General features: G+C 32.0%; 2 protein-coding genes across 2 annotated transcripts in view; one reads left to right on the top strand and one right to left on the bottom strand.

Annotated features, from left to right (window-relative positions):
- Window positions 1-7,169, top strand: part of LOC123011364 (diacylglycerol kinase 1) — a 99,330-nt gene extending 92,161 nt beyond the window's left edge. Inside the window, exons 14-17 of the mRNA XM_044408761.1 lie at window positions 1,904-2,059; window positions 4,537-4,735; window positions 4,786-4,967; window positions 5,244-7,169. Of these exons, the coding sequence (XP_044264696.1) occupies window positions 1,904-2,059; window positions 4,537-4,735; window positions 4,786-4,967; window positions 5,244-5,333 (627 nt within the window). The 3' untranslated portion in view covers window positions 5,334-7,169. The remainder of the gene's footprint in view (window positions 1-1,903; window positions 2,060-4,536; window positions 4,736-4,785; window positions 4,968-5,243) is intronic.
- Window positions 7,170-7,216: 47 nt separating this feature from the next.
- On the bottom strand, window positions 7,217-15,535 carry LOC123011365 (NAD kinase 2, mitochondrial). Its single transcript, XM_044408762.1, has 5 exons — window positions 15,257-15,535; window positions 12,257-12,524; window positions 11,853-12,210; window positions 7,549-7,816; window positions 7,217-7,500 (listed from the first exon to the last, which is right to left on the bottom strand). The coding sequence occupies exons 1-5, from the start codon at window positions 15,294-15,296 to the stop codon at window positions 7,268-7,270; spliced, it is 1,167 nt and encodes a 388-aa protein (XP_044264697.1). The 5' UTR covers window positions 15,297-15,535; the 3' UTR covers window positions 7,217-7,267.
- Between the last annotated feature and the right edge of the window lie 44 nt (window positions 15,536-15,579).

The following is a 15,579-nucleotide window of genomic DNA, read 5'->3' as shown; positions in this document are numbered from 1 at the left end:
AACTTTTATAGAGGTTGTTTTCATTTATCTGTTATCAATTTTGATTTGTGGCGCTTTTTTACCAGAATTTTTGAAATGCAGGGGTCTGTCTAAAATGCTTGCACACAAGTTAAAGTAAGTAACGCCGTTTGATTCCTGAAGGTTTACCGCATCTTTTAAGTGTTTACTCAACAACCTGCTTAGTGGCATGTGCCTACTGCGAAAAAAATTCTAAGTTGCTATACTAAATTAACTAAATTTTGAAAATTTTTTCTGTTTTGAGCAATAAAAATCGAGTAGGCCTTATGCAAAAAAAATTAGGACAGAAAATAAACAAAAGTATGGAATTGGAAATTCTTTGCTGCAAGAAAATGTACAATATTGAGCAAAATTGAGTTACAGAGAAAATTAGTCAAAATTTAACATATCGCAAAGCAGTATTAACACAATTTAGTAGAAAAATGTAAAAACATTAACAAACAAAAAAAACAAAACATTAAAGCTATTCTACAATTTTCTTTTTATAACAGATGCTCAAAAATATTACCATTTTCTTCAATACAAGTATGCAGTCTTCGTCTAAAAGATAGTCTAACACGACTTAGCATATCTGCATTTATTAAATGGAATGTATTGCTTATTCTTGTTTCATATCCTCCGCAGTTGTTGGTCTCAATTTATATACATTTTTATACAATTTTTTAAATGCATCAGTTTGCGGCAATTTTACATTTGGATATTTTTATTTGTAGAGTCTTTGAGCCAATAAAATATTACGATCCGCTTCATACCATGTTAATTTTGGGACTTATAATCTTCACAATAAAATTGATAGATTGTAACAATGACAGAAGCCCACTCGATTTTTATTGTCCAAAACAGAAAAGTTTATCGATATTTAGTTAATTTAGGATAGCAACTTAGAATTTTACACTAGACTATACAAACCCTATATTGATGGAAAGCTTGTCAAAAGATCTTTTGATTGGTACAATAATAAATAGAGGGTGCCATTTGAAAAAAATGAGTTTTTGACATTTTTAATTTGTCATGTTTAAAAAATCGTAGTAGGCACATGCCACTGAGCAGGTTGTTGAATAAACACTTAAAAGATGCGGCAAACATTCAGGAATCAAATGGCGTTACTTACTTTAACTTGTGTGCAAGCATTTAGAAAATACGAATTTTTAGCCAGACCCCTGCATTTCAAAAATTCTGGTGAATAAACGCCACAAATCAAAATTGATAACAGATAAATGAAAACAACCTCTATAAAAGTTATTTGTAATTTAGCGTAGAATCCAAAAATAAAATCAAACTGAGTAGATTCCATTTAAAAAAACATAACTTTAGTGTTTTTTTTAATATTGGGACACCCTGTATATAAACCGTAATATTTTTAAAATGTACATCAAAAACGCAGCTATAATCTAAAAAAAAGAAAAAGTCAATATCTCTTAAAATAAACAAGTTATCGAGCTTTTTCGGACCGTTGGGACAGCCTGTATGCGCGAAAATTGGCAATATCGAGGTCAAAAACCTGTGCAATTTGTTTTCGCACTGTGTGTTAGAAATCTAACGCACAATTCACACTCGAATGTTTTGTATTTTTTCATTAAACCTATTTTTTTTGTTTCCATTATAAAAAATAAATCATTATTCAACGTATTTTTGTATCCATTATAAAAAACACATAAATCGTTATGAAAAAAAATATGTTCGTAAGAAAAAAATTATTTATGGTCGTAGGAAAAATAGTGTACAAAACTTGCAGGAAAGTGTCTAACGCACTCGCGGTATTGCCTGCACTCGGCTGACGCCTCGTGCGCAACTTTCCCGCTTGTGCGTTATTTATCACTTTCCGTGCTCGTTATGTAATATACTATAAACGCACAAGAGCGGTTATGAGGAAGGACTGTGCTAGGATGCCGCAATCTGCGTCAAATTCCACCTGGAGCGGGAGAAAAACCCGGAAAAGTTCAACAGTCGGATGAAAAATAAGCTGTGGTACTTCGAGTATGCGACGTCGGAGCAGTTCGCGGCCTCCTGCAAGAACCTACACGAGGATATCGAGATTACGGTAATTTTACAAAAAAACACAAAAAAGTGACAAAAACAAAAAAAAACTCCAAACATTGGATATACCAGGTTTCAACCACTTTTGTCCAAAAATAGTGTATACCAGGTTTCAACGACTTTTGTCCAGTTGTTATAAAAAGTTGAAGTTGAAGTAGTTAACACTGCTTTTCATCCCATAGTTTTGGGAAAATAATGAAACTCAAAAAAAAAACAAAAGACATCTAATGAATACCCAAAAAAATTAATAAAACAAACTAAAACAAGAGATTTTTTTGTATTTTTTTAATTAATCTTTCCTACTCTTTTTTTTCTTATTTTTTCTTTATTTTATTTATTGGATTATTTCACAAACAGTGTCTTATAATTTCGTTATACCAATAATATTAAAAAAAAAACAAGTTAAATTTTCCTGAAAATGCTATATTTTTTTAACATTTATTTTTAGTTCAGGATTAAATATTTAAAATACTTTAAAATAATAAATAAATGGGTTTAAAACAAATGAAAATAAAACAAAATTTAAAAAATAGACAAAATTTTCGTTAGAAATGTATCAAATCGAGGCAGAAATACAAATTTATAACGAAGATCTTGCAATTTCATGGTTTAATTAAAAAAACTCTTGAAAAATACGATCTGAAAATAATCAAAATTAACGAAAAAAAACTAATTTTGCAATTTTTAGTTTTGATCCCGCGAAATCTAATAAACCGTTTAGATTTTCATAAAAAAATAAGCAAAAAACTACACAAAACAGCCAAAAAGTCGGTTTTTCTTTTAAAAATGAACTAGGAACTGTTTTAAGTGAAGAAAATTTCTCAAAAAAATGCGATCTAAGAAGAATAAAGATGATACAATGATACAAGAGAAGTGACCAAAAACAAAAAATTACTTTTTGGTCTATCTACACAAAAATTAGATATACCAGGTTTCAACCACTTTTGTCCAAAAATAGTGTATGCCAGGTTTCAACGACTTTCGTCCAGTTATCATAGAAAGTTGAAGTTGAAGTGGTTTTTAACATTACGTTTCATTCCAAGCGCAATTTTGCTTCATTTTTGTTGTAACTTCAACTATAGTTTTGGGAAAATAATGAAACTCAAAAAAAAAACAAAGGTAATCTACTGAATACATAATACAAATGAATTAAACAAACTGAAACAACATATTTTTTTGTATTTTTTTAATTCTCTTTCCTATTTTTTTTCTTTATTATCTCTTAATTTCATTATACCAATATTTAAAAAAAAACTCAAAATAATTATCTTCAATTATTTTTCATTGTTTTACCACCTATTTTTAGAATTTTGCTGCAAAAGCTATATTTATTTAACATTTATTTTAGTTCAGGACTAAATCTCCTTAAAATAATAAGTAAATGGATTTGAAACAAATGAAACTAACACAAAATTTAAAAAATAGACAAAATTTTCGTAAAAATGTACCAAATCGAAGCAGAAATACAAATTTATAATCAAGATCTTGCAATTTCATGGTTTAATTTAAAAAACTCTTGCAAAATACGATCTCAAAATAATCAAAAATAAACGAAAAAAATCTAATTTCGCAATTTTTAACTTTAATCCAGCGAAATCTATTAAAATCGTTTGGATTTTCAGAAAAAACAACCAAAAAACTACACAAAACAACCAAAAAGTCGGTTTTTCTTTCAAAAATGAACTAGAAATTCTTAAGTAAAGAAAATTTTAAAAAAAAATTCACTCTCAGAAGAATAAAGGATGATTTTTTGTATCTATTCAGCGAAATTTTTTAAAATCACTTAGATTTTCATTGAAAAATAACCAAAAAGTTACAGAAACCACCTGAGAAGAGAATATTTCAAGCTTGCCTTAATTCAAACAAAATTCTTAAAATAAGAAGTATTTTTTCTAATTATTTCGTCTTATTATACAATCTATTTTTAGAATTTTGATGCAGAAGCTGTTTGAATATTTATTTTCACTTTAGGACTAAATCTTTAAAATAATAAGAGATTCCTGTAGAACATTTATCAAAGAGTTGATTAGTTTTTGTTTCATGTTTCTGTGCCCACTTTGGACGTCACAAATCACTGTTAAAATTTTGTTAAATTTTGGGTTTTTGGCAACACTAATAAATTTCGAGATCAAACGGAAAATAATTTTTTGGTGGAAACAAATGATTCTGGAACAAAATTTACCACCCAATCGATTCGTGTTTGTTTCAATCCTCGACGACCAATAATAACACCGCAAACTAACATTTAAACTAACATCGTGCCAAAATCGAATTTTTCGATGACGATGTCATGAAATTTTAATTTTGTGTTAACATTGGACCAGAAAATTTGGCAAAACGAACCGTTTCTGATAGAAAATTTCTTCAAAAAATCGACTGGTGGTTGTTTCAAGTTTCTACGATTCGTAAATCACATTTAAACTTAATCAAATAAAAATATAAAACAGAAAAAAAACACTCAATTTTGAAATAATTTTTTAGTGCGATGACGTATCTTTGGACCTGGCCAACGGCTCCCCCTTGCAAGGCATCGCCCTCCTCAACATCCCCTACACCCACGGCGGCTCCAACCTCTGGGGCGAGCATTTATCCGGTTCGAGAAGAAAAAGTAAAAAGAAGAAACAGAAAGAAATGAGCACTTCTAGTTTCAATTCAGTGGACTTGAAAGTCGCCGTTCAAGGTAGAAAATCTCTCGTGTGTTTGAATTTCCCCTCGATGATGTATTTTTAGACATCGGGGATGGATTGATCGAGGTCATAGGACTGGAAAATTGCCTCCATATGGGGCAAGTGAGGACCGGCTTGAGGGCCAGTGGACGCCGATTAGCGCAGTGTTCTTCCGTCGTTATCAAAACGAAGAAAACTTTCCCGATGCAAATCGACGGCGAGCCCTGGATGCAGCCCCCCACCACTGTATGTATGCCAACTTCAAACTGAGTTGGCAACGTCGAATGTTGCCAACTTAATTTCAAAATTAAAGTGGCAACAATTCAATTTTAAAATTGTGACAAAAATTTATGTTGCCACTTTATTTTTTCCAAATGAGTTGGCAACGTCAAATGTTGCCACTTTATTTTTTCAAATGAATTGGCAACCTCGAATGTTGCCAACTTAATTTCCAAAATTGAAGTGGCAACCCTATTGCCAACTCAATTTTAACGTGCTTGATGCGTGTTTTGTTGGTTTCAGATACGTATCACTCACAAAAACCAGGTGCCCATGCTAATGGCGCCGCCGCCCGAGAAGGGCAAAGGGTTCTTCCGTTTCTTCAGGAGGTAGAGCGGTGATATTATGAATTCCTCGTTTCTCTAGTCTGTTTTCTCGTTTCGGAATGACAATAATTAATTTTGTTCAATGTCAGTATTATTTTTGAATGGGATTACTGAAAAACTCTTCCAAAAAGGCGCTGTTTATTCTATGTTTCAATGTTTCAAGTTGGTGTTAAGTGTTTCGAGCATTAGTTTAATGCCAGCTGCTATACAATAAATTTTTACATAAAAAAATACTCGATTTAGCTGAGGTGAAAATATCTAGAAACATGATAGGGACCATTGCTTTAACAGAATCCCGCCAAATAAGTACCTATGCATTAAAAACGATTCCTGCACTCTCCTTATTTAGAGACACTTCGGCTAAAGTTTGCGTTTTAAAGGCTAGTGCTGCCAACTGTTGGTGCAACGGAAAATTTTCAATTTTAGTTCGATTTTAGCTACGACTCAAGTGACTTAAAGTTTCTCTAAATAAAGGATTCTAAATATTTGAATATAAATAAAATCCTTAACTAGATTAGACTTATACAAGAAACATATTTACAGTAAAAACTATAAGTAAATACGCTTGAAGCGTTTGTGTATAAACAATGTTTACAATTGTTGTATTTAATATTTATTAAACATTATTTTGTAATTTATTTATTTATATTCGATCATTGCTGTTAGAACTGTAAAAATTTAACATTGTCGTAGGTAGTCTTGATTTTTTTCCTATGATATTTACACGTCACGTGGTATTGAACACGTGACCACATTTTATATCAAAAATAGAACTGCCACTGTCAAAAATGTGGGAAACGTTTCAAGTTGCTGTTAAGCTTTAACTGTAATATAAACAACCCTGTATATTGTAGAAACTGACATTTCTTCTATGCCTTGTACAATTATAATGGCTTTAAACGTCCAATTATCCAGGTTTTATTCGTTTAGGCTGTCGACAGGGTGCAAAATATGTAGATAAACCTCCTGTGGCGGCTTATTCTACTGGAGCTCCAATGATCTGGTCACTCTAGTGGCCTGTGACTTTTAAACTGAGTTGGCAACACTGAATAATGTAGACGATACTAAACTTTGAAATAAAGTTGGCAACGTTAACTATCAAATTCAAATGTCACACTTTTATACTCAACTGTCATTCATCTAATCACCAATAATTCAGAGTTGCCAACGCAGGTTATTCGAAAACATGACAACTCTATCATGGTCTGTCTCTGCATTATTCAAGTTCTATCAAGTGTGCTTTGGTTTTTAAAAATGGCGCTTTTGACAGCAGAATACTCGATCAAAAATCAATTTTGGTCCAAGTGGCTTGTATTTGTGACAGAAGATATAAAAATTGCATATCCTCTCTCTCTATAATATTCAATGTTGCCAACTTAATTTCAAAGTCAAAGGCCACTTTGAGTTTTTTTACCGGAAATCTTACTTTCTCTTTTGTCATTTTCACAAAAACAAATCTAATATTTCAATGTGTTAGTCCAAAATTTTCCTATCCTAGAGTGTACAGATCAGGCCGAGCCCCTTTAATATTATTTTTTCACGTGTACAAAAAAAAACGCTAGCGTTTAGATATGAAATTCCTCGTGCTTTCGTCCATTTTGTATAAATTTTCCCTTAATCATCCCAAATTACTCATTTCATCGACAACGATCACACGGACATAATCAAAATTTCTGTGATAAAAATGAGTAATTTGGCCAAATAATAATTTTCCAAAGACTAACTGCATTTTTTCTATTTATTTTTTTACAAATTTATTTAACTCATAGTTAGAATGTAAGTCAAGTTACCTGTTTCCTTGTTTTCGTATGTTAAAAATTTCAAATAAATCTTGTGTCCACGATTGGCCCATTCAATTCTCCCGCCCAACTCAAACGTCAAATCAGCAAATAGTGTGAATAAACATACTTTATTGTACAAAAAAGACAGTGATGCTTAGAATTAGGGCCGCAGAATGACAGTTCGTAAGGAATCCTCTGGTCTGATTTCAAGAAACGCAATCGTGCCATCGTTGAAATCGAACGAAACGCCGCCATCTATGACCAGACTCGCCTTATAGCAATTCGACTTAATCTCCAGTTTTGTGATAAAATCCCGCGACTTGATTCCCTTGGGATAGGGCCAAACCCCGGCCGAGATCAAATCCCGGATCGTGTAGCACATCCGCGTGTCATCTGCAAAAAGCCGGTATTACAGATCCCTGTACCGAATCGGGGAATCACCAGGTCTGAAAACGAGGTTTTTGTTGTAACAATCGGCGATTTTCGCCGCTAAAACATCCCGTTCTTCGCCCGACTTCACTTCGACGAGTTTGAGCAACTCTGCGACGCTTTGCACCGGAAGTCGATTGATGCTCAAATGCCAGGAAGTGGATCCGGTTCCGGTGCAAACGCAAACTCCGGAACATTTGATGCCCGTCTGCTCCACGGAGCCGTTGAGTCTCATCTGCAAGTGGGAGACTCGCGACGAGATTGACTCTCCTACAAAAACCTGAGAGAGAGGTTAGGTTACCTGGATTCGGTTTTTCCCCCGGGGAAAAAACTATTCACCAGTCAAATTCTGCTCACACTGCGCTTTGTTGCAATAGTGTTTCCGACTAACTAGTTGGGGAGAAGGTAATATGTCGGAAGACCCTTATACAGAGTGCGCCAAAACTCGCGCCCCAGAGAAAATTTTCAAGTAAGGTAAGATACCAGGAATATGAAGAAAATGTTTAAAAAATTCTATCTGTCAAAAAATTTTGACATTTATTTTTTGACATTTGACATTTTTTTATATCTATTTAATGACACTGATGATCTTGTATATGTTTTTTTACAATTTGTTAGTAAAGAGACAAAAATTTGGCCAATAAAAACCACAAATAACATTGAACAAAGTTACAATTTAGGATACAGCTTCTTTGTTTCCTCTTCTAATAGCTTATAGCAAAAAAAAACTTGGAAAATTATTTTTCCAACAGAAATAAATAGTCAAAGTGCAAACTTTAAACCATCATTCATAATTTCGAAATTTTTATAGATAATTTTTTTTTTCTCTGGGGCGCGAGTTCTGGCGCACCCTGTATAGGAAGTTTGTCCGGACTCGAAGATACACGTTTCTTCAAAACGGTCTTTTTTCTGAAAATTCTTCAATGAGTATAGATTATTAAATGGTGATTATAATAATTTGCAAAATGACACTAAGCAAATTTTAGAGAAAAAAATGCATGCCCATGTATTTCATTACCTTAACAAAATTTTTGTGATTTACTTTTAATTTTATTAACAAATAGCTAGTTTCTTCCGTTTTTTATATTTATTTCTATTACTTCTAAACAAAGCAAAAAACCCAAAGGGTAAATTTAATGCCATAATAATAATAACTAATATTATACAGAATGTCCCCGGATTTTTTTATTTTTCGCTAACAAGCAAAAGAAAAACCAGTAATTCTGTAATTTTAAAAGTTCATTATTTTCACTCAGTGGAAAGAAAATTTAATTTTTCTCTTGATTTTAAGCTTGTAATAACTAATAACACTATAGTCTACAAACAATACGATGTTTAATATACCTTTAATCGAATTATTATTTTCATGTTAACTTACCTTTAATTAAACAAAAATAATTGTTAAATTTTTCTATCACGTCACACTTTTTTTGTTACAGACGATAATTTTTCTGCTTTCTGCACAAATGCCTCCGATTTAAAATTTATTTAAATTCAAATTGTTGCTGAATTATTGCAAAATTATTACTAAATGGGTCTTAAAAACATTTCACTCGCATTTGGACTTCTTTTCTAAAAATTTAGGAGCATGAGTGACAAGCAAGACGAACGTTTTCATCAAGATCTGAAAGATTTTCAAAGATCGACACGAAGATTTTTGGGATGAAGATATGTTAGTAGATTACTATTGTATTGTTATAAAGAAAACTGATCCAAATAGTATAATAAAACCAAGTAAAATAACTCACTTTTAATATGTTTTTTGTCGGTTTTTGTATTTTTGGTAATTACATATTTCTTAAACGTAACGTGGTGGACTTTTTTAAATAGTTTTTTTTTTGAACTGAGTGCATCAAAATCTATAACAAATTAACTTTCAGCTAAAGTATAAAAATCGTATAAACTAGTGTAATTTTTTCTCTGCGTTTTAAATCCCATCACAATTGGCGTTTTATTGTTTTGACAACGATGTCGCTTTGACAGATGAGTTAACACAAGATAAATAACAAAAATGTTTATAAAAAAAACATAATTTCAATAAATGGCAAGTCAAAAAAACAGCTTCTGAAAAAAACATTTTTAACAAAAACAAACTTTATTCAATTAATTAATTAATTGTCAAAGTGACATCGTTGTCAAAAAAATAAAATGGCCAATGTGATAGAATTTAAAAGCAAAGAAAGATTATTATTACAAGTCCAAAAGTAAAAAAAAATAACTTTTCTTTCCACTGAGTCAGAATAATGAAATTTTAATTACAGATTTGCTCGTTTCAGATAAAGCAAAAACAACCCTTGCTGTTACAGTGTTACTTTATCTACTTAAAAGAGTTTTTAAAGAAATAGTTTAACACCTGCTATTGAAAAAAAAGTATTTCCTTTGCTTTTTTGGCGTAAAATCAAAGGTAAAAATTTGTTTCCTTTTGACTGGCTATTATAAAAATTATTAGTAAGTTCAGAATTTTAATTATAAAGAAATTGGCAAAATTTACAGTTTATTAAAAAATTAAAAATTAAAGAAAGAACCTTAAAAGTCAAGGCAAGCTAAAAATGTTATTCCTTTGCAGTTTTGGCGTAAAATCAAAGGTAAAATTTTTTTCCTATTTAAACTTGATCACTATTTAGACCTATATAGTAATAATTTTGCAATAATTCAGCAACAATTTGAATTTAAATAAATTTTAAATCGGAGGCATTTGTGCAGAAAGCAGGAAAATTCTCGTCTGTAACAAAAAAAGTGTGACGTAATAGAAAAATTTAACAATTATTTTTGTTTAATTAAACATAAAAAAAATAATTCGATTAAAGGTATATTAAACATGTTATTGTTTGTAGACTATAGTGTTATTAGTTATTATAAGCTCAAAATCAAGAGAAAAATTAATTTTTTTCACTTACTGGTTTCAGGTGAAACAAAAAATGTTTTTCTTTTGCAGTGTTAGCGTAAAATAAGAAAATCCGGGGACAAACTGTATAATATTAGTTATTATTATTATTATGGCATTTAATTTAGCACTTTGGGTTTGTTGCTTTGTTTAGAAGTAATAAAAATAAATATAAAAAAGGAAAAAAACTAGCTATTTGTTAATAAAATTAAAAGTAAATCACAAAAATTTTGTTAAGGTAATGAAATACATAGGCATGCATTTTTTTCTCCAAAATTTGCTTAGTGTCATTTTGCAAATTATTATAATCACCATTTAATAATTTATACTCATTGAAGAAATTTTCAGAAAAAGACCGTTTTGAAGAAACGTGTATCTCCGAGTCCGGACCAACTTCCTAAATAAGGACATACAGGGTGTTCCGTTTTTATTGTTACAAATTTAAACAGGTGATAGGATATTCAATTCTAAGACAAAAGTTTCCTATAAACATGTATCGAAAAATGCTTGGTAAGGGAGCTACACCCCCTGGAAGGGGGCTAATATGTTTTTGCTAATATTTCAGAAACCATTTAAGATAAAGTTACAAAATTTGGTACAGATGATAACCTTTATACACCTAAACGAATTCAAACATCAAATGTCGAAGTTTTTAATCAGGGGCGTACGAAACTGGGGGAGTTTAAGGTAAAAAACACCCTATTTATTTTGGCTTTAGTTTCTCGGTACTTTCCGAAACAAAATCTTAAGTTCCATAGTTTATCACAGAAAAGTCTCTCTTGTGTCGATACGACTTATTGTTTTTGAATAAAATTAATTCAAAATTTATGTTACACACCAATACAATACATTCAAATAAATCAGAATTTACAGAATAATAAAAGCAAGAAATTCATACTTTTTAATCAACCTCAACTAATTAACATTACATTACAGTAACAATAATAACATTAATTAAATGAATTTGCCTAAATCTAAAGGAGTTGTTTAAAGTGACCACCATTTTGGTCAATGCATAACTAAAGAAACTAAAGCCAAAATAGATAGGGTATTTTTTTACCCTAAATCCCACCAGTTTCGGACGCCCCTGATTAAAAATTTCGACATTTGATGTTTGAATTCGTTTAGTTGTATAAAGGTTATCATCTGTACCAAATTTTGTAATTTTATCTGAAATATTAGCAAAAACATATTAGCCCCCTTTCAGGGGGTGTAGCTCCCTAACCAAACATTTTTCGATAGATGTTTATAGGAAACTTTTGTCTTAGAATTGAATATCCTATCACCTGTTTAAATTTGTAACAATAGAAACGGCACACCCTGTATAATGACATATTACCTGGTCCTCAAATAGTTAGTCGGAAACACTATTGCAACAAAGCGCAGTGTGAGCAGAAAGTTAGACTGGTGAATAGTTTTTTCCCCGGAGTACCTCGTTCAAGGCCAACACGGGGAGGATTTTCCCCTGGATTTTCCCGAAGTTGTCCTCGATCTCGTGGAGGCACTTGGGGACGATGTCGCCCTTCTGGCTGATGAGCTTCACCCGGATTCGACTCCGGAGCAGCCAGTCAAACTCCCCGCTGCGCAGCTTCTCCACAGCGCTGCGCACGTCCCCGGAGTATTTCTTGGGGAGGCAGAGGTGGCCCTCGGAGCGGTTGGGGTCGGAGTTGAGCCCGATGACGGGCTTGGTGCTGTCGCGGATGCGGCTGGAGGCCAGGAGGAAGGTGCCGTCGCCCCCCGTGGGCACGATGACGTCCGCCCAGTCCACCTTCTCCTGCGTGTAGTTAAATCTGCAATTTGACAGTAGTTGGGGGCTGGGACAGGAAGGGGGCGCACCTGTTGGCCACTTCCACGTCGATTCCCATTTTTCGAAATGTGTTCACGACGTTGCTTTCGAACTTTTTGTGCAACATGTGGCAATGTATCAGCCATTCGAAATCGGTGCCTCGACTTCGGAGTTCTTGCTCGAAATCGGCGTCGGTGCTCAAGTTTGATTGCTTTTTTTCGAACTCGTAACGAGACAATTTCGACAGAACTAAAACCTTATCAATTTTAATCGAATTCTTCGAGGGGGGTTCCGACGTTGTAGCCACATTTTTGATCCCTAAAAAGTGGGGTAATCAAAAAATCTTTTGGTTTTATTTTTTAGAATCGCAAAAAAAATTCCATCCTTGTCCATTAGTGATAATGATTTTTTTATATCTCTCACCAGTGGCGGCTCGTCCTCAAAAAAATTTTTTTTAATGTACAGGGTGTCCACAAAAAAACATTAAAAAATTGAGGAGGGGTGTTCCTTAGTTCAAGGTAGAAAAAAAATTCCTATAGACTTATGTCCGGAAATGTCTCCTAAAGAAGCTAGAGCGAAAAAAGGCTAGACCATATATGAAAAACTCACTATGTTACTTTTCGGAATTAAGTTGCGTCGTACAAAAACAACGAAAAGACGTTTTTTAACAAAAAAATTTTTTTTAATTTGCCTTAAATAGGTTGACCACAGTCCCGGCCCTCCCCTACTTGAGGTACCTACACACTTTTTTTAACTCTCTTAACCTGTATAGACATTCATTTTCGAAAAAAATGCAAAACAAAAACCGTAATCGCAATTCCGCACACTTAAGAACGCATTTTTTTAACATCTAAAGTAAGCTGTAAAATAAATATCCAAGGAGTTTAAAATTTTTCGTTTTTGCATAGACCAAACGTAAAGTACAAGTGTAAGAAATGTTTGAAAAGTAAGAATGCAACGACGTAAAAACATGAAAATATAAAATTTTATAAAATGTAAGAAACGTAAAACTGTAGAACAACAAAACGTAACCATAAAAATGCAAACGTAAGAATCTGAGAACACAACAAAATCTGATGTAAAAGAAAACATTAAAACGTAATTGTAAGAACGTAAACGCAACATTTCGATCACAATTAGAGTTTAGTGACAACGCAATACGGAAACTAAATAAAACTGCAAACGTAAGAACGTAAACGTAAAAACTTAGCAATATGAGAGCTAGAATTGTGATGAATATCAAAAAAACTAAGAGTTAAGCGCAAACTTAAGAACACAACAGAAAAAAGAAGTTTATAGCTGTTTCATACAAACATTGCCTTAAATACGCAAACGTAAGATAAAACGCAAACGTAATCGTAAGAAAATGGGACCTCTAGACATGAAAATTCTTTGTTGTTGTTGGCAATATTAAAAACTTAAAGAAATAAAAAAGTATACGTAACGTAACGTTGTTAAAATTTAAGAATGTAATAAAAATTTAAAAATTTATCAGAACGCAATGAAAAACGTAAAGTACAAGTGTAAAAAATGTTGTAAAAGTAAGAACGTAACGACGTAAAAATATGAAAATATAAAATTTTATAAAATGTAAGAAACGTAAGACTGTAGAAGAACAAAACGTAATCATAAGAATGCAAACGTAAGAACATTTGAGATCACAAGGAAATTCGTAGAAATCTGATGTATAAGAAAACAATAAAAGGTAATTGTAAGAACGTAAACGCAAAACTAAGAGTTAACCGCAAACTTAAGAACACAACATAAAAAATCTAAGAAATTTATAGCTGTTCCATAAAAACGTTGTTTTAAATACGTAATCGTAAGAAAATAAAAATGAGAACTGAAGAAACAATAAAAATCCTCTGTTGTTGTTAAAAATATCAAAAACTTAAAGAAATAAGAAAGTATACGTAACGTAACGTTGTTAAAATATAAGAATGTAATAAAAAAAATAAAAATTTATCAGAACACAATGAAAATGCAAAAATCTATGACAAACGCAAACGTAATCGTAAGAATAAAATAGAATTCGTAGAAGTCTGCTGTGAAAAAACATATACTCTTTTTCATATTAATGTGCATCAAGTAGGTTGTAGAAGTCTAAATGCAACTTTAATTTAAAGGCCGATTCACAGAAAAAGTGTCATTAATGTCATTCAGAACAAATTTAATAACATTAATAATGACAAAATCTTTATGTTAATTACGTTGTTAATTTTATTTTTTTTTGCTACCTCAAAAACTGGGGTACACATATTTATTTCAGAAAATAATTTTTAGGGAAGATTGAAATTGTGATTGTTTGAATTTTCGCATGGTTGCCACCTCTTTCGGCAACTGCTTTGATGCACATTAATATGAAAGCGACTATAGAAACGTAATGGTAAGAACGTAAACACAATCACATAAACAATATCAATCAATATTTTACAACCAAGTAGTAAGTAAACAACATAAAATGCAAACGTAAAAACGTAAACGTAACTTGGCATTACAAAAAGTAGCAAAAAACGAAAAGTCGTGTGCAAACTTATGGACGTAAGAACACAACATAAAGAATTAAACTATTTCAAAGTTGTTTTTTTTTCAAATCCTTTTCCTTTTATCTCAAATCGCAAACGTTGACATAAAGATAAACGTAAGAACGCAAACGTAGTGACACAACTTCAAAAATAAGTAATTAACACTTTTGTTGCTTAAAAACGTAAACGCAACAACGCGATTGTATTAAATGAAACGTAAAAAGGTGTAAAAAAGTTCAAGAATATTATAAAACCACGAGCCGCCACTGTGTCAAAATTCACATTGCGGCAAAAAAGCTTGACGAAAAAAACACTGAATGAACCAGTTTTGAGATAAAAACTGAAATTTATATGGTAAATTGAATTAATAAATTTAAAAAATTCAAATTTGCGCGATGTATTGCTGGTTGCGTAACACAAGGCGTCACGCAAGCTTACGTCACAAATGTCATTTGTTGGAAAAACTGACAGATGCAGTAAACAAAGATTTTTGTCGAATTTCCTGCAAGAATTAGCGTCCCTTACCTAAAATAATATCCTTAAATGAAGTCCGTGGTTTAAACATCGGATCGTTTCCGGTTAGTATTAGCAAAATCACATGTAAAACTCTCAATTAGAACGATTTAGATTTGGGTATAGGTTAGGAGCAATTGCGTTGAACTTTGCACCAAAGTTGAACTCCTCTTATCAGTAATTTCACAACGTGCGATTTTTATTGTCATTGATATAAATTCTGGTGAATTTTCGGCGAGAAACCGACCTCATCATGCGGCTTGACCACGATTCGAGTGTCACTAGCAAGATGTCGTGTTGGTTGCATACATCACAAAAAAATCAAAATTTACTTA

This window comes from Tribolium madens, unplaced genomic scaffold (assembly GCF_015345945.1).
Source record: "Tribolium madens isolate multiple individuals breed KSU strain unplaced genomic scaffold, Tmad_KSU_1.1 Scaffold_91;HRSCAF=231;Tcas5.2_LG7, whole genome shotgun sequence".
In the NCBI taxonomy this organism is placed as follows: domain Eukaryota; kingdom Metazoa; phylum Arthropoda; class Insecta; order Coleoptera; family Tenebrionidae; genus Tribolium; species Tribolium madens.
This window is presented reverse-complemented; position numbering and strand designations above follow the sequence as displayed.

What these genes read in the sequence shown, in the direction of transcription:
- LOC123011365 (XM_044408762.1), bottom strand. Translation starts at nt 15,296, where the DNA reads ATGTTTAAACCACGGACTTCATTTAAGGATATTATTTTAG. An exon ending in CCGTGTTGGCCTTGAACGAG is followed by an intron (nt 7,817 to 11,852) that starts GTACTCCGGGGA and finishes CCTCTCTCTCAG; the next exon opens with GTTTTTGTAGGAGAGTCAAT. An exon ending in AAACCTCGTTTTCAGACCTG is followed by an intron (nt 7,501 to 7,548) that starts GTGATTCCCCGA and finishes GGCTTTTTGCAG; the next exon opens with ATGACACGCGGATGTGCTAC.